Source organism: Solea senegalensis, linkage group LG16 (genome assembly GCF_019176455.1).
Source record: "Solea senegalensis isolate Sse05_10M linkage group LG16, IFAPA_SoseM_1, whole genome shotgun sequence".
Lineage (NCBI taxonomy): Eukaryota > Metazoa > Chordata > Actinopteri > Pleuronectiformes > Soleidae > Solea > Solea senegalensis.
The window spans coordinates 13,010,030-13,029,614 of NC_058036.1; the positions used below are offsets into that span (position 1 = coordinate 13,010,030).

The 19,585-nt window shown below is 40.9% G+C and overlaps 1 protein-coding gene across 5 annotated transcripts in view; it reads left to right on the forward strand.

The window, feature by feature from the left end:
- ppp1r13ba (protein phosphatase 1, regulatory subunit 13Ba) overlaps positions 1-19,585 on the forward strand; it is a 47,013-nt gene that overhangs the window by 13,688 nt on the left and 13,740 nt on the right. For 3 of the 5 annotated variants that reach the window (XM_044046910.1, XM_044046908.1, XM_044046911.1), the window contains exons 4-11: positions 2,268-2,329; positions 13,867-13,962; positions 17,000-17,056; positions 17,152-17,272; positions 17,929-18,008; positions 18,146-18,289; positions 18,378-18,518; positions 18,615-18,810. In XM_044046910.1, coding sequence (XP_043902845.1) covers positions 2,268-2,329; positions 13,867-13,962; positions 17,000-17,056; positions 17,152-17,272; positions 17,929-18,008; positions 18,146-18,289; positions 18,378-18,518; positions 18,615-18,810 — 897 coding nt within the window. Of the gene's footprint in view, positions 1-2,267; positions 2,330-9,821; positions 10,092-13,866; positions 13,963-16,999; positions 17,057-17,151; positions 17,273-17,928; positions 18,009-18,145; positions 18,290-18,377; positions 18,519-18,614; positions 18,811-19,585 lie in introns of those variants that run through there. The other 2 variants (XM_044046909.1, XM_044046912.1) reach the window with 2 other exon arrangements.

A 19,585-nucleotide genomic window follows, 5' to 3' on the forward strand; every position in this document is an offset into this window, starting at 1 on the left:
GACTCCCGGCACTGAAGTCCATTTAAAAAGTAGACATTTTTTGTTCAAAGGACACATGCACTGTTGGTCTACTGCTGCCTCATGTGGTAAGTTTATGTTAGTTATAGGCAAGTCAGACCAATGGATTCATATTTAACAAATTAAGTAAATAATAATTTGAACAACTGTAATCGAAACGCCAAACAAGCTTATATATGTAATTTAATGTTGAGTGTAATACATTTAATACTGTGATAATTACAACCAGGTGTCTTATTATTACCATTTTAAAACATTTCCTAGTATTATATTGTGTCTGTGTATTATATTGTGTCTGTGTCCTATGTGTTTAGAGGAAGAGGAGGTCACAGGCCATGTTTTCATTATAACATGATATTAAATGGTGGGTCGCATTCAATCGATTGACGGGCGGCGCCTGTGTGTGCTGTGATTTAAAATGACTTATTTTCAATGAACAGCTTTGAAGCTTTGGTCTGTTGTAGTTCATGTAGTCATAGCTTGTCATCTCAGCCCCTCTGTTACTGGGTGAGTATGAAAAGTTAAAAAAAAAGAAATAAAGGGCAGCAGTTCATTTGGCCACCTGCTGCTTAGATAAAAGAGTCCGTTTCTCCTTTACTGCTTCCAGCAGCAGTATGTAAACCATATGTGGCTTTGATGTGAATGACTCACTGTTTTTGGACTGGCTGGTTGTTTCCCTCTGGCAGCAGCCAAACTGTGCTTCCAGCTAACTTTTCTGCAGCTCCTTCACCTGATGTAATAAACCTGACTCCTTATAGTGTCCTCTGAGGAGCAGGGCAACACATTACCCCAAAGCATCGCCTCTTTCTAGGCTAATTTAGCATCATATGCCCTCTGTGGCTCACTGACGGTGTCATGTGGTGAGTTTGCAACTCCCACACAAGGACATCATGTTTGTCAGATTTATTTGCCTCTCTCCGTCACCAAGTATGATTCCAGTCATCAGAGCCGGCCCAGAGCCACAAGTGAACTAAAATAAACCATTTTAAGATATCTTTAGATGTATATATGGCTGTCAATAGATTTAAAAAAATGAATTAATCTCACATTTTGAGATTTGTTCATCTACATTCATCACAATCAAAAGTTTGCTCCTATCTGACTGACTGCCAGCAAGTGACTGTTTAACACGGATAATTCCTGGCGTTCATGTCAGAGGTCAGTGCACGCCAGAAGTAAACAGATGAAATGATTTTAATTCCATGCAGTATTAATCTCGGCTATATTAATCTCAGATCTTTGACAGCCCTAGTTCTTAGTTTTAAAACCCCAAAATCATTAAACTGTTTTAGTTGATTAATTCAAGATCAGTATGACCATACTGCAAATTAACACTAGGACACTTTTGTGATTTTACTGCCATCTACGGTTAAATTGAATTGTCAATAATAGTCAAGCACCGGCTACTCAAAGGTAGTGGGAGGGAGCCCCTAAAATCAAACTCCGCTTCGGACCACATAAAGGCTTGGACCTGCCCTGCCAGTCATGGAGAGCAGATTGTTGACATTTTGGGATGGAACAAAGGTCTCGAGTGAGGCAATATACTGTTTTAACTGTTCGAATGTAAACATGGCTCCAAGCACTGTGTTGGTTATTGGATACATTTGTAACTGCTGTGGTGGAAATACTGTCAAGTGCTCTATTGACTGGAAATGAAACAGTAGTGAGCTGCCTGGGATTAGCCCCGACTGTCTGGTCTTAGTGGCATTAGAAGAAATGCCACTATTTATAGTTTACACACTGTTAGAGGAGGACGGAGCAACTTATAGAGATGTTAGGAAAGGAGGAATTCCAGCTTTATCTTTGCATTTAGAATATTTATAGAACACCTGTGCCTCACCTAAATTAATCACAGTTATTTGTTGCATGTGTTCAATCACCCACCCAGCATGTATATAGCCCATGCAAAATCAATGTAAGGTAACACTGTGTCCTCTGTGTTTCTGTGCAGTGGTGGCAGGCACTCTGCCCAGAAAATCATCTACTTCCTTAGTAGTAGGAAGACAGTGCCAACAAGGACACAGACATAACAGCGTTCACTTTCAACACCACTATACATTAGGGAATACTGAAACTAGAGCCCCTTGTAAATTTACTATATCTGTTGTGCAAATGATGAGGAAAGCACATTTATGCACATATTTTCAAAATCTGTCCATCGTACCAGGTTCAACTTCAATAGAGTCCAATTTAATATGATGTTTCAGTATCGCTACTCAGCTTTCTTTTCATTGTTTATTTATTTGCAGGAAGTCAGCAGCCTTTGGATGAAAGCTGGACTTTAGGATCAACAGAGATCGCTAATGACATGGTATGTGGACACACACACACACACACACACACAGAGGGAGAAAGAGAGAGCTGCAGGGGCACGACATGTGTAATGCATCTCAGATTAGCTCAAAAGTGAGGGTTTTTTTGAAGTGTGGTTTTACTGACACGTAGTTGGCACGACGTTGCTTTGCATGCACACAGCTCGCTGCCAGGCCCAGAAACCGGCCGTTCAACAGCCAATTCTGACTTGAAACTGAGGTTTGTAAACCACTCACTTTCCCACACCAAAGCCCAGAGAGAAAATCTGTGTCTTCAACTTATAGGGGCTTCTGGTACTGCTGCCTTTTTTGGTAAATTTGCTTTGCTTGGGTTAATCCAAACCAAGTATTTCACAAAATGACACATTTGAACAGTGGATCAAACACTGTGTGTAATGATATACAATCATAGCTTTTGTCTATGGAATGAGCAGTTTTAAAGCAATAATAACTTTACTTTTCTCCAGGCAAAGACCATCTAACTGTGATAAAAAGCAATAAACATATTCTTCACAGTTAAGTGGCTGTATATTTTGCCAGATGAACCCATGTTCAGTTGTTAAAATAGTTTTTTCCTTGTGTCTCCACTGGCAGCCATGCTGTCATGCATGCGAATTAAGGCAACGCTCGCTGTGTGTCACTTTTTGTCTGTGGAAAAGGTCTTTACAATCCATGTCACAGTTTATTGTATATACTGTACTATTCACTATTAAAATGTGCAAAATGTACACATTTGAACACAAGAAGCATTCAGGTATTCAGACACATTTATACATATACGTGATTTAACTACAGTTGAAGCCATCCCAGATTCACAAGCAGCGCACATTCCTTGATATCATTTTAATTTGCTGGTTGTGCTCTTTAGCAGACTTCAATGGTAAAATGTGTCACAAAAGCAGTGTTGCATGTTTATTCACTTCTGTGAATTAAAAATATTGGTTTGGTTATGTGTGTGTGTGTGTGTGTTTGTGTCACCTATTGCATGTATCAGTGACAGTGATGATTATACCTCTCCACCAGCAACAACCATGTGAGCACACACTGAACTTATATTGTGTTTAAATTGCTGCATATGTCCAGAGAAGATGGGAATTATCTTATGACTAATTAGCATTAGCTAACTGTTTTTTTGTTCTGCCAGCTTTTATCTTCTTTACAAAGTAATGACTCATAGGGTTAAAAAAGTAGATGACCTCATGTTGCTAAATGCTAAATGCTATTTTGGACCATGTCAGCCATTATATTTAACATTATGAGACATTCTGTTTGTACATGTTGGTGAGGCCTCGGTTAGCCAGTCACCAGCCATGTTTGTGTTTGTGTTGTTTAGTCTGCTAGTTAACCACTGTGTGTGTGTGTGTGTGTGTGTGGTCAGTGAGTGAAGCTAGGATTAGCTTGGTCCCATGACATAATCAGGCTAAGAGGATTGTCAGGTAGCCAAACAGCTTCTCCTCCCCTTCCGTCTCGTCCTCGTCCTCTCACCTCCCTCACTTCTTCACACTCGTCTTCAAGTCTCTGTCTCCCTGTCTCGTCTGTCTTCGTCCTTCACATTTGGTTTAAAAGAGCGCCAACAAAGAGTCAAGAAAAGAGCCACGGGGTGAGTTCTGAGAAAGTGTTTTTGTCCTGTGTGTGTGTGTGTGTGCTCCTTCACATATCAATGTTTGTCATTTATGACAAGCTGCAGGGCAAAGATGTGTCTACAATAAATGGTCAATTATCTATACATAGTGTTTTTCTAGACATGATGACTACTCACTTTAACTTTACACTTCAACATTTTGTCTTTTACCCATTCACATCCATTCATACACACATTCACAGTGGTCCACAACCAGTAGAGGGATTTTTGGGTTAAGTATGTTGCCCTGACACATATTAGCATGCAGTCTAGAAGGGCTGGCTATGAAATACTCGACCTTCCAGTTGCACGACCAGTTCTACCCACCAATCACACACACACACACACAGGTGGGAGCCAATGTGTGTGTCAGAGGGGTTCAAAACATTTAGGTCAGGGCAGCTCTGTCAGTACAATGGATTATTGTCTGAAAAACAATAATAAAAGAAAGTAAGAGTTAAATAACATGAACTGTGTCATTTTCAGCTTGTAGGACGCAGCTCGGAGTTAGTAAAAAGCAATTTAAGAAACAGCAGAAGTGTAAGAAGAGGAGACTGCTGCATGAAAAGTGTGGCTGATTGGCAATTTTTTCCTCACAGCAGCAATGTTGACACATTTTAGTGGGAAATGCACAGGTGTTCCAGATCACATGAACTATGGCTCTGTTCATGTAAGTCAGGACAGAGTGACAGGGAGCCAACATGCACCCTGAAGCTGAGGAAACGAAATGGAACTCAGCCGTCATTCGTTTATTTACAAGATACAATAACTTATAATTAAAGTTTAATGACTTTCAACGTTTTTTTTTAAACTAAGAGCAGACATACAAACGTGCACTAAATGAGCAAATGTGTTAAAAATGATTTGAATCAGTTTGCCTTAGGTTTTTCAATGAAGCTATGGCTCCCAGTGGACACACAAGGAAAAACATGTTTTTGACTTTTTCATTGAGAGCTAGCATGTGGTGACGGGTTCGAGGGGGACACGCAGAATAGAAGCGTTAACATCTTGCATTGTTTATGACTTCCTGTTTAACATGATTGTGAGTAGAATTCCCTGTCATTGTTTGAAATGAAACAATGTGAGGTGGTGACTGGTTGTGTTCAGGTAAGAGCATTACAGTATTTACAGTATTCTCCGTGCAGACTTGGACATGAGACCGTGTGTGCATGTCCTCTAACAGACCTTACCTTTTGACCCCTCGACGATCACATGGTTACGGTCACACATTTTGAGTTAACACACGCTCATGATTCATTTTGTTGATCCAACCGTGTGTAACTCTAACCCATGTGTGTATGTGAGAGCGCTGCTGAGGGATAAATGAAGATGCCGGGTCAGGTCAGCTGTGTGTTTGTGTGTTCCTGACAGAGGATCATGTAAAGGACACATGTCAGAGATGGTGCTGTGATTAAGATAAATATGTCATCACTGGAAAAGCCTCCATATGTTATGTAGTATTATAGTCAGGCTCCAGGGACATCAGCAGACATCGTGTGTTCTGGTGATGGAGTATTCCCCCAAATCTGTCTGTTCACCCCTGTTTTTATTCCTGCTTTCTTCTTGACTGAAGTCTGGACACATGTAAGGACAAGTTGTGTTTTGGTTGGTCGGTGTTTGAAGACGTGACCTCTCACTTACAGGACGGGCCACCCTGCTGTGTGAAAGTTCTTCGCTGGGGTGGTTCTGATAACAGAGTGTTCCCCTTCAGCCCAGCTGGGGCTGCAGGAATGTCTGTGGGCTATTATTGTAGATTAGGAGGAATATTTTTACTGGAGGCGTACAGCAGATGGGAAGGGGATGGGTTTCATTGAGTAACCTATAATCAGAACAAGGTGTGTGTGTGTGTGCGTAAAAGAGAACATATACACTGTTGGGAAACATAATACTCATAAATTGAGAAGGTAAACTATTCCCATGTGCTTCAGATTATCGCTGAGATTATAATATTTGCCAGAGAATAGTCGCAAGATGATATTTGCCACTTTCATAATGTTGCAAAGAAAATTCCCCTTAAAGTCAACAAAAAAATCAACATTTTAGTGCCTTAATCAGGAATATGTTGCTTGAAATGTCACAGACATGCCCATATGCAACCATGTGATTTTAACAGAACAGGCAGGAATTATTCCTATTGTCAGTTGCAAGGGTCTGTACTGAATTAGGAAAAAATTAAATAGATGTTTGGCCTAAATGCACTTTATTTATTTAATTGAATAATGTGCTTACCCATAAGTCGTTTACCTATATTTTAAATAGATTTTATGTATATTTTATTTATTTATTTTGTTTGTGTATGCTGTGTGGTTGAGTGGTTGTATCTTTGCCCTTCATGTACACCAGGACACACTTGCAAAAGAGATTTTTAATCGTTTTTATTCCTTGTTAAACAAAGGTTTTAATATAATGTCTATTGTTGTTTGTCTCTATGTGACCCTCTGTGATGACACTGGACAATGTGGGAGAAAATGGATGGATGGATAAGAATTTTATACAATATTCCTATTGGATTTTAGAGGTTGCGTTGCCCTCAAATCCACTTTGAGGGCACTTAGATTTTTTGACGACTCAGCATGTACTCATGGGGGGGGGTATGCTAATTTCCTTCCAGTCGAGCTCTGTATGATTATTTCAATGTCCAGCCCCAACACGATACACCATTCAGATATGTATCAAGTGCATCATGGGGGATGAGTCTGCATTTCTTTCCCCCAACATCACGTATTGGTTCAAACACCTTATGGCCTCGCTCCAGAAATGTCCTCATCATCGTCCTCTCCCTCAGAAACGTCAGTCTCAGTTCCTCTCCAGTGCACATATTCTTTAAACGTTGGTGGCGAGGAGTCTTCCACAACAGAGAGTGGGGCTGTCTTCCATGTTTAGCTACAATATTATGTGCTCATGCTTCAGTGCTATTGGACAACACCCTCCCTCACAGCTCATTTTAACTGGAAATACGTAAATATGAGGACTTTAATGATTGATCACCAGCAGTCACCTTCTACTGTGCAGTTTTGTGTTGGATAATGGACTTTAGATTCATATGGTGCTTTTTTTTTTTAGTTCTCACATGTTCTCTTACTAAAGGCACAGCAACAGCAACGTGAATATTTCTGAATTCCTGAATAAAAAAGAAATAGCAGTTAGAATACCAAATGCCAAGAGAGGAGAGCTTGTTTGGTTCAGGAGCTTGAACTTAAACCACATCACTGCCTCAGGACAGACAGTTTGAAGATGTTGGTGAAGGTCAAAACACAGAGATGGTGTTGTGATTCAGGGGAATACAGTTATGTGTTTACCAGTCATAAGCTACTTCTTCTCCCTGAAGTCGTGGCAGAGCAGAGTAATAAGAGTGCAGGCTGAAAATGCTGATTCACCTGATTATAGCCTAAAAAGCCTCTGCCAGTGAAAACCTCCCCCTGAAAGATTGTAGCTCCATGTATCACAAGGAGCCAAGAATCATTTCTAATCTTTCCAGTCAAATAAAAGCAGGTATATATATGCTGAAACTGGCCAAACTGACTCCAAACAGATGACACTGTTCAGCTAAGGCTAAATGTTTGGTTTTCGTTGGTTTAAATGGTCCAGACTTTTAACTGTTACCTGAAGTTGATGAATTAAGCCTCTTCTTTTGTTTGCAGCACGTTGTGATTCTCTTAAAGTGCGTTTGTGACATCAGACTCACAGGAGAAAAATAACAGAAATACACGTCTCTTTAATGTCAATGGAAAACAAGTCAGTTAACCTTTTAAGGAGGTTTACCACCACACTTATACTGTAGTTTGCATGATTTAAAAGAGGTATAAACTTCCTCAACAGTCTTATACTTCATCGAAAACATCATAACATTGTGTGAGCATAATCAGATGTCACTCACTCAACATGCAGCCAATTATTTATGCTATCAACAGTTACATTTTCCCCTCTCTGAAGAGCTGCTATCTTAAATAATTTATCTCACTATAATGTAATCCTATATTTTATATAAGAATGAATACAAAAGTTCATTGGTGGGGAAAAAAGTCTTCACGTCTTCAAGTTTCAGGCATTAATAACAACTTAGTATTAACGCTCCACTGTTGATTGTTGAGTTTCATCAGCAGGTGATTAAAGTTTCCCTGTTTGTAGCTGTCTGTCATCAGATGAGCACAGACAGAGGAACTCATGTCACACAGATGACCTGAGGCAATGTCTCCATCTCCACCAGCTGATGTTTACTTTGTTAGGTTTCTTTGCAGCATAGGAAGGTAGTGTCATTGCTGCAGGTATAGTCTGAACAGCCAAGTGAAGTGGACCGACAGTACCGGCACTTCTTAATTTTTATTTTGAGTATTGGCACTTTTATTTGCATACTGGCACTGTTTATTTTTTCTGTCCAATTCTTTATTATGGTCCAGAATAATAATTATGTGCCCCTGTTTGTTTCTAGTGTCTAAAGCTTTTATTTTTATTCTTAAAAAAATAACTATCCCTATCTATCAGGAAAAAGGCCGGAAAAAGGAACTGTTTAAAATGTTTCACTAATGTTTAGTTATGCCACTGACTTCTTGCCACATTTCTGTCCTGGTGGGCAGCATAATACATAAATCCAGTTTTTACTTTATTTAAATATAGTCGAAATAATTCGATGTTTGTGAACAGGTGTCTTTCATTTACCGAAGATTTTCACAATTTAGTGTTAAAGGGTTTAGTAATACTGACAGACATACATGGATATCTTATTTTTCCCCACTTAACACACTGGCTGTGAGACCGTAAACAGAGCCAAGAGGAGGTGCAGATGTGTCATTATCTCTCAGATCACTTGATTTAGAAATCATTGATCAATAATGTTAAAAAAAAACCATCCTGCCTACTGTACCAACCAGTTTCTGTTGAAATTGATTTCAGCAGCTATTTGATTTTAAAAATACATTACATCATTAGACCCTAACCTTAACCATCACAACTAAGTGCCTAACCGTAACGCTCACCCTAACCCTAACCTAAACTCAACTCTAACCCAAACTCTAAAACCAGGTCTAAACCCTGAAAAAGCTATTTGAAGTTGTTGGGCCCAGACAATGTCCCCACAAAGATAGGATTTTATGTTTTTTGGACCTCACTAAAATATAAATACATATATAATTACACACACTCTCTCTCTCGCACAGATGCATGCACCCAGACCAGAAAACAAATCACTCTGCTTTCATCATTACTTGCATGTGTGTGTGTTTCAGGGCGCGAGAAAGCGAGCAGAGGAAAATATGACGCAGCAGAACTCAGCTGTTACTCCAGCATGCATAAGTCTGTGTCTACACACACACACACACACACATGCTTCATGTCCTTGCCGTTCATCTATCTTTATCATCACCATCATCATTATCATCGTCATTTAAAACATCAGATGCTGACAGGAGAGGTGTTGACTGAGAGCGGCTAACAGTCGTGCCCCATCAGACCATGGTGCAGTGATTTCCCCTTTGAGAGAACGTGGGAGAAGGAGGGGGGGGGGAGGTCTGACAGAGAGAAGGGGATGTCGCTGCAGCAAAGAGCTGCAGAGGAATGACAAGGACTGAAGGAGAGATGAAAGGGTGAAGTTGTGTGGGGAGAAGGAGTGAAAAAAGATAAAGTGATTAATAAAAGGATGGAGGGAAACACAAAAAGATTAATGAATTGAAGGATGAAGCGAATGTCATCCCTTCTGTGTGTTTGCCTGCTTGTAGTAATTGAATGCTGTGTCACATGCAGTGGGCTTTCCACTCTGTTCACACGTCATATGTGAGCACACCAATAACGGAGAGTTGGTACAGGGAGGGAGGGAGGGAGCGTGAGATGAACAACAGGGAGAGAGAGAGAGAGAGAGGGGACGCAAGGGGGAGAGTGTGTTATGAATCACAGCACATCAGCAGGAGAACGAGAGGGAAAGTTGTGATAAGGATCGCTCTCATTTCCACCTCTCTTCCAGGGCTTTTTTCCCCCCTCAAGCCAACGTTTTTCCTCGCTGAAAGCGTTTTCAGGCTCTCTGTGTCTGTGAGCAGCGTCCTGTGAGGATGGAGTGGAATGAGGTGGATTTGGTGCAGGAATTTACTATTGAAGGACAATGCAGCAAAATTAAAGTGCGCTCCTGCAGGATCACATGGGACAGCCTGCAGGTAAATACAGCACCGTGGGAAACTGATGAGGAGCTGCATGTTATAATGTCAGGGCAGCGCAGTCTGCAGGAGAAACAGCACGGGCAGCACAATACATGACAGGTGAACTGCGAACTTTTCTGTAGCTGCGGGAATCGTGTAATGCTTGATTCCACAGTCACTGACTGACAAGCGGTCTTTAGTCCTGCAGATAAAGTCAGCGAGATGCTGTACAACACAGTGCAGGCGGTGTTTTTATTCTATTTTGATGACCAAGCTGATTTTAAAATGCTGTTTAGTAAGCTCCAACTATCCATGATTTGCTACTAATTAAGGCAGACTCACCTTTTTAAATACAGTTTCACATGAAGGACATAATGCAGATGAACACCTTCTCATTTCATCATAGTTACTACTACATTACATTACATGTCATTTAGCAGACGCTTTTATCCAAAGCGACTTACAAGGGAGTTGAGTGCAACCTGCCAGGGGTGGAGTTGAACTTGCGACCATGAAGTCTTTGCACACAGGGCACACATGGAATTGGTCTTAACCACTGAGCTACTCCACCCCGTGTTACTGAGAACATTACTACCAAAAACAACTGAAATCGTATTTGTTTTTTGTTTTTTGTTTCTTTAAATGTGTGGGTTAAATCATAGACAAAAATCACAGTTAAAAATGCAACTTTTGCAAACTTTAAAAATGACTTAAAAAGCAAGACGCTGCCACACGTTCCCCCATCCCTTCCCCTCACCTGGCCATGCACATTTGTTTTCAACAAACACAGCAGTAACAGACGTCGTTCGTAAAAATGGTCGAGCAAACGCCTTTACAACAATAGCAACATCGAGGAAGTGCAAATACACATAAATGCAAAGAGAACAGTGAGTTTATCCCAAAAGTACAACAGCTGGCATCTATTTTGCATGCCTACTGTAATTTTTTCTTCATTGCTTCCTCGACAACAGTATTCTCTGCTTCCTTTTCGCCGGGTTTGCTACAATGAACATCTAAAATAGCCGGTACCTAGCTCACAATGACTCCAAAGCTGTTAATTAGGTTCAAATTCCTGCAAAGTTCCACTTTAAATTGCCCCAAAAGCCCATAAAACGTGCACTGATTTAGGAAAAACTGTAATAACTGTTAAAATACCTACTAACCTAGTTTAAACTTTCTGCAATTAACTGGGTCTTGTTATTTTTGACTATGATATTCCACTGATTCCAATGGGGATTTTTGTTCACAATTTTGCAATGTTGATAACACACTTTTCTGCATGTAACTGCATATTTGATCTTCTCTCAAAGCTGTAGGATGAGTTACCATCTATCCGTTCATTGTCTACCACTTTATCTTTCACGTAAGGGTCGTGGGGCTGCTGGCATTAGCATAATACACATCAAAGTGAGGATCTGCAGAATCTGCAGAATCTCATTCATCAGCAGTTATTTAATGATAGGAGGCACCACTGACTGGAAAACCAGTCCAATGTGCATACTGTCATCATCTAAAACATGATGTATTGGAAGACTGTGCGTGTGTTTGCGTAATGACAGTGAGACTTACAGTGTGGTTATCAGAGTCATTAATCACAGATGCTAATATTAAGCATATGCTGCTCACGCTGCCAAAGATAGAGCTTCCAAATGCTGAGCCATTAAGTAGCCCATGTGTTTAATTAGTTTTACTGTTTTCATATCTAAGCATTGCCAAAACCCAAAGGCTCTGTTCAGATTCATTTTTTATCAGCTTCTCCCTGAGTCATGGAACCAAAGTCTCCAATGAGATGTGTGCAGATATATTTAACAAAACTCTGTCCTAGTATTTATCAGCATATTTCCAAGTCAGGTCACCCAGAAAGAAATGTTGCTGTTTTACTTTTCTGCAAATGTTGCATTTGAACATTCTGTACAAGAAAAAGATGTGAATGGAACGTTCCATGTGGGTCGACGTTTTTGAAGAGAGAAATATTTCCAGTAAACTTCTCGCCACAGGTGGTGGGCGGGTAGCAGACCACACAGTATGAGATTAGGACGAGACCAAACATCACAGTATCATCCACGAGATGTTAATGCTATGAGGAAAAACGGACCTTTTCCTCGCTCTTGAACCGAACCACACCTCACTTCGACTCACAAACACGATATCATAGACTGAAGCAGACGTAAGCCTCATGTGAAGTGCCTTAACTCTTAGAACACAGAGCATTTCAGGTGCTTTTTTACATCACTATGTTATAAGAATGAGTTTCTTATATCCATTTTTATTCAGCAATCTGATGAAAAATTGATTTCATTTTCACCAACGATATAAACACAACTGAGCAAAAAATACTCATGTTTAAAATCAGCTTGAATTTGCGAAATTTGGTTCATGACACTGGGGGAACACAAGGCTAAGTCGGCGCTTACTATGTGTCACCACTTCATACAAACTTAATAATATTCAACATGCAAACAATATATTTATAATGCATAAATTAAATAAACAAAAACAAAAAAACAACAATACAAAAGTGGTTAATGAAGGACAGCCTGAGATCATTTACATATCCAAAAGTCTGTCTCTATAAAGTATTAACCACAATTATTCATCTTAAATTCTGAATTGTGCTTGCAAAGAAATTATAGATAAATGAATAAAAAAAGAAAAAAGCATAGACAACATTGAACCATCATCCCTAAATATTTTTGAGCTGTTTCATGTTTGAACATTCCCTGGGCTCCTCCATCAAACTGTTTCACACAGTTTCACACCACAAACGTCCTCCATGTAGAATTCTGTAGCAGATTGTTTTTTTGCTTTCAATAAGATCATTGCTGTCTGTAATTCTATGCGATGTTTAAGTTTTAGTGACTTTGACTGTAAAAAGAATCAGACCGTGTGATCTATGTAGCCAGCCTTATAAGTCAACCTTGGTGTTTTATTTTGCAGAATGAGTAGCGGGTGCATGTATAGGGAAGTATTATTAGGACCTGCTTAGCTTTGTTCAACACTGCTATGCTTCTTGATACTTTAGTATATGTTTAATATGTGGTTTCCAGCTGATTCGGTCATCTATTATCACTGCCAGTGATGCTGTAACAGTTACGTCAGCACAGGTTTAGGAAAAAGCTCGATAGTTTCCCCCCAACAACATATAGCATTGTCCAGCCTCACTGTATACAGGAAATGAATGCAACAATGCAGATGCTGTTTGTGTGTGTGTGTGTGTGTGTGTTTGTGTGTCCATGAGTGAGCATATACAATAGCAGGATGTGGCTGGGCTAAAGCTTTCCGCTGTTGTCTGCTAAAGGCATTCCTCTCCCCTACAACCCCACCCATAACACTCATCCCACCACACACACACACACACACACAGTGATCGACACATTTCAGAACATTCAGCACAGTCATAGCAACAATGCTCGTCCTGCACCTCTGCAAGCACAACCGGCCTCTTTACAAGGTGTGTTCCAGTGTGTCCACACGTCTGTAATAACACAGCACAGGACAAACAATCAGTGCGGTTTGATTTCTTCCAGCCTGTCACAACTCTGCAATGACAGAACAGATAGGATTTTCCCCCACAACCAATACTATAATTCTGTCACTCTGTCAAGGCCACCAGCTGCCGGTCTAATAACATTTCTGTAGCACACGGAAGGTGCACCATGACCTAACGTGTGCAGCAGTGTGTCATCTTGTGGGCAGAAATCCCACGCTCTGTTACGTGTCATGGAGAAGCGTAGGCTTTTTTATTCTGTGGACAGACTGTACCAACGTATGCAACCTCTCCGTCTCTCTATAGGTTCCCCGTGTGGAGCTGACCCTCTCTGAGCTCCAGGAAATGGCCACAAGACAACAACAACAAATCGAGACTCAGCAACAGATGTTGGTCGCCAAGGTAAATTAAATTGGATTAACCGCCACTAACTCTAAGGTTATTTATGTTGGCGTATGCCGGAAAAGGTCGGACGCAGGGGCCAAGGCCTCAAATGTGTGGGTAGTGTGTGTCTGTGTGTGTCTTCCTTGGAAAAAGAAGAACATGTAATCCAGGTCAGGTCTTGAGGATTGGCAGGAAAAGGAACTAGTCTCTTTAATGCAGTAGTCCCTGGCAGGCGGGGGAACACATCACGGTGTGCACATGACCTTTGAATGAAGAGGAAATGAGGTAAGGAGAGGAAAACACACTTGGAAGCAGAATTCACCTCCAGGAAGGAGTCTACAAGCCAGAAAGAGGGATCCTTAGAGTTTCCCCATTTCAATACAGAGATGGGCTATTCCAACCAGCTTTGAACTGTTGCTGCTGCACGCTGATGTTAGGCAGTGTTTAAAAGCAGCAGTTCCCCTGCTAAAACGGCGTGTAATCATTGTTTCCTTCCTTTGTAATGAAACGGTTACGAAATATTCTCATCTCTGCCTGGAAAAGTCTCTCCAGTCATGTGGACACAGTTTCCGTTGCCTTATCCTGGGATACAACTTGAGGATTTCCATGAAAAACAAAAGTTCAGAACATTGCGTAGACGTTTACTCCTGTGGCTCTGTAATGAAAACAAGCTACTGTTATGTAATGTGTTTTTAGTGTGTGTGTGTGTGTGATTTAGAGAGACACAGTTCAGTTCTACTCTTTGTGCTGGCATGATAGAGAGAGAAGTGTAAACCGCCTCAGTCAGCATCACAAAAACGCAGGTCCCGCTTCTCTCTCCTTCTCTCTCCCCACTCTCTCTCTCTGCAGGTTGTTTTATAATGACATCGTTTTCATAATGTTCCTGTGTGCCACCTCAACAGTGGTTGTTTTTTTGTGTCTTTTATGCACCCTTGAAACTGTCTCACCTTTATTTTGATGTTGTGAATTCACACATATACTTTGACGAGACATTAACACGTCTGTAGTTGACGGTATTTTTTCTGAAATGTTATATTTGGCTGTTGTGTTCACAGAAAAAAGGGACAGTGATGCCTTTTTTCATATCAATCTGATCTATCTTCTTACTGAATGTCACAGTCATTAATGCAAATTCTCAATCAAGAAACCACATTTCCTTGTGCTCAAGATATTGGAGCTGTATATTTCAACAATTGCCCCTGTACAAAACAAAAGAGCAGCAAACACGGTTGATATTTGCACAATGTTCAATGTCCTTACTTGACTTGCTTTTTAGTAATCTTGTGTTTACTTCCTATTTATTTATGCATTCATTCATTCATGTTTGTGTATTTACTTATCAGTCTTTAGTTTATGCTTTTATTCTGTCTAATATCTCCTCTGTTTAGCCCCATTGGTTTTGTGCCTTTGTCAATGTTTGGATAGTTTAAAATAAAGTTTATTATTGAAAAAAACTCCATAGTGGATAAAAAAAAACAAAAAACATCAGGACGTGACTAGTGTAGACCTTTTGCTTTAAGGCTGTAGTGGACAGCATCCCTGGAAAAGTGAGTTTTATCCATCAGATAATAAAAATACTCACTTTTTGGGATCATAGCTCTCTGTTCTGAGCTCCTCTCATCAGATTAGTGAGGACAGATACTCATTTTAGTCACCATTCACCACTTTCCCTGAAACCCTGAGAGAGATAGAGGCTCATAGAATAACAATAGTCTGACGCATAGCCGTTTAATGGACCGATAGACCCCTCCTCCCCACTACCCAAGGAGAAAAACTTCAGAAATGTACATTTCATAAATGATCACCATACTTCCCCAGTGTCCTAATGACTACCTAATTAGTAGTGCATCTATTACCACAAAGTGGCAGCAGCATTTGTCCAGTGGAGTGCATGTGTCTTTGCAGAGGTGATGAAATGTACAACGTTCATTGAATGAATCAACTACAGGCGTTGGGTGAGTGGACTGTATGTGTATTTGCAGAAGTCACAAAATTTACGAGGTTCACTGAATGTATCTCTAAGCTCAACACACTGTGGATTCTGTGTGGCTCAAACTAGTTCTGTTCTCGTGTACCGGATATTTCATGGCTCCAACATCCATCTACATTGTTTTGTGTAATGGAGTCTGTAAACTTGTATTTTTGTACCAATCATTGAAGAATTGGGTATACTCACACCAAAAGGGACCCTAAAATGAGCAATATATAGCCGGTGTTCCATAAATTGGCAGTGATCTGTCTCTCCACATGAGAGAGATAGACACAAATAGGCTAAAATTATGAACTTTTTTTCCTCTATTTGCTGCCATGGTGACACATGGTTTAATTGCTTTTATTGTCTGACGTTTTGACTCTTTCCCTTTTAAGTTATTTTGCAGGGTATTTTGCAGGTCAATCCAGCACCAGTAAGAGACCCCTATACAGAATAGGTGTAGTGGAACTGCTACTTTTTCTCTGAACTGTAATGTGATTGGTCAATCCCTTGATATTATAGATTTAGTTGTGGTGTCTTTTCTCTGTCAGGTCACTTGATTTACTACTGTGCCTCTTGTAATTCAAGAGGGTTCGCAAACAATTCTGCATTCACAGTTTAAGAAATACAGTCCCCACATTTTCAGACAATCAAAAGTCACACAAACTAATATTATAATTAAAATATGGGTTAATGTCATTTGTAATCAATAAATGTCTAAAGTTTACCAAATGTCCTCCCTTGAAATGCTTGGTCAGGCCTTTACTGCAGTTTGAGTGTGTTTTTTTCTGACTTTGTCTTTGAAAAATATTCAGTTTTGTTTATCTGTGAAGGTTCTCAATCTCAAACAATGCTGGTCTTTCACCCACTGACCCATTAGGGTAACCTGGGAGACAAAGTGAATGGAGAATATCCTAATCCTAATCCTGAAGACATTTTAAGTGAGAGCCACACTCTGCCACAGATGGAGAAGTTGGAAGTTGGTGTAGAAATGTTTAAATTAGCTAACCAAAGTCTGCCAAGGTAGCTGGAAACAAATGAAAGCTTCAAAATACGTCGTGTCTTTGTCTTCTTTTCCTGTAGGAGCAGAGACTGAGGTATCTTCACCAGGGAGGCAGAACTAACCAGGGACAGACACAGGTGGGATCCATGTGTCTGTCTATCAGTACTTCAGTTCATCACTCACATGCTCGTTTAATTTAAAAAAAAATGTGTTGTTCCCTTGTCTGGTTTAGTCTGAATCTGAGAAGCTGCAGCGGCTGAAGGAGCGAGTGGAGACTCAGGAAGCAAAGCTGAAGAAGATCCGAGCCATGAGAGGACAAGTGGACTACAGTAAACTGATCAACGGCAACCTCTGTAAGCCCAAACCCACACTACCCACTATTCACTATTTTATTTTCAGTCATAATTCAGGTTTTCTGAGGCGTGGTTGTTTGAGGCACTGCCACATTACAGTAGTCAAGGCAGCCTGAGCTGCATGCGCCCCCTGCTGGCCCGCTGTGTCATGATCCAGCTGGAGACATTCAGTGAGAACATGGTTGCCAGCAGGAACACTAAATGTCCATAGAGAAAATCAGCATTTTTTTTGGTAAGTGGGTGTTGCTAAGATAACCCCAAACAAAGAATTTCAAAAAATGAGGAGGTAAAACAACACATTTGAAAAAGTTATTATTATTAAAAAAGGCAGAAGTGAATCAGAAACTCCTGTGTCATGGTGCAAAACCTTTGATTTTTTTAATGGGCTTTGGTGCAGGGGGTGAATGGATTACAGGAGTTTCCTGTCAGAAAAGGCAGTCTAATGACATTGCAGACTCTTTGTTCAGTGGCTTATGGTCTCGATGGAGGGGGCACGCACAGCTCAGTCAGTGCCAACTATGTGTTAGTACCTCATACAAACGTGTAAATAAACCCGAACTATACCTTAAATGGAGACACATTCACATATGCTCTCATAAATAGAGAATAACAGTTTTCTGATTTCACATCGAACGTGTTCTGTTGTTTATTTCTAGCTGCGGAGATTGACCATGTTAGCAACCTGTTCCAGGAGAAGCAGGCGGAGCTGCAGTCTGCAGTGTTTAGAGTCGACCAGGTAAAGTTCAGGATTGTTAAAGAGTCAGAGCTTATTTTACACGTTCAAGGTCAAACAAAGGTCAACAACCAAAAATGACTTTATTGATTACAGTTAGAATCATGTGAGTGGTTTTGTTTTGAAAATTCTTTGACTAGCTAACTCAACAGTTGGAGGATTTGAGGAGAGGACACCTCCATTCTGTTCCACCAGCTCATGGGGCACCCACCTCTGGCCAGAGAGGATCCCCTCTGTCTGGCCCTGCAGCTCTGGAGCTGAGGAAACTCTACCAGGAGCTGCAGGTAAAGTTTAATTGAGACGTAGGGGGAGGGGGGTTTCAAAGGATTTCACTGAATCTATCATGTGAGTAAGCATGTGTCTGCATATCAGGCCCGTAATCGCCATAACCTGGAGCAGAGCAGCAAATTGGCCCAGAACAAGGAGCTGCTGAACAAGAGGAATGGCCAGGTGACAGTGATGGATCAGCGTATTGGTGAACTGAGAGAACGACTGCACAAGAAGAGAGCAGAAGTACGAAACTAATCTTCTCACCATGGTGTAGTCGTAGTCAAGCAGCAAGTGGAGATGTGTCAAAAAAAATCTCCTTCTCCTCTGATTCTCCTCTAGTTGAACCATATGAACGGAGGTGGTCCCGCCTCCCCTCAAACCTCCTCCCGCCCTAGTGGTGGAGTTCTGGGTCGAGTGGCGGCCGTCTGCCCCTACATCCAGGTTCCAGCTGAGGAGAGACAAGAGTCAGTGTACCCACTGCCAACTGACCCGTCACCCAAACCCACCCCACTCAGCCACACCCGCTCTCTCTCAGGTTGGTCCAAAAACATTTGAGGGTTCTCAGTCATCCAGGCCCTTGTATCTTAAGGAGTTTAGATACTAGGACTGCATATTTTTGACATAATTACTTTCTAGACAGTAGGGCTGGGCGATATACCGGTAGTAAGAGTTATACCGCTATATTTTTGAAAGAGATATGTAGTTGAGACAATATCGCCATACCGGTATTTATATATTATTTTTTATGTTGCCTTGCAAACGCTATTTAATAAAGCCGACCGCTTCTCTCTGAGCCTACAAGCTTAGTGCAGCTGCTCAATCACGGCCCTTACATGTGTCTGTGAAGTGGTGATGAAATGTACAACGTTCATTGAATGAATCAGCTACAAAAAGAAGAATAGAATAGAATATACACTTTATTAATCCCCTTAGGGAAATTATTTCTCTGCAATGACCCATCCTAGAATTAGGAGCAGTGGGCTGCCACACTGAGTAGCGTCCGGGGAGGAATGGGGGTTGGGTACCTTGCTCAGGGGTGCTCAGGGGTACTCCAGCCCTTTCAACCTGGTGGGGAATTGAACCAGCGACAAGCCAATTCTCCTTTCCACTTGGCCACGGGCTGCCAAATGGCGCTGTTATTTTCCTAAATAAAATGTGTACTTTTACTTGACCATCTTCGTTACTCGTTAATACAAAATAAAAGTTGAGCTGTTGTCGCTAGTTTTTAGCGGCACCAGCTGTTAGCCACAGATTTTGGCTCCAAGTGGACTTAAAACACATCAGTGGCTCGTTGCTTACCGTGTCCGACA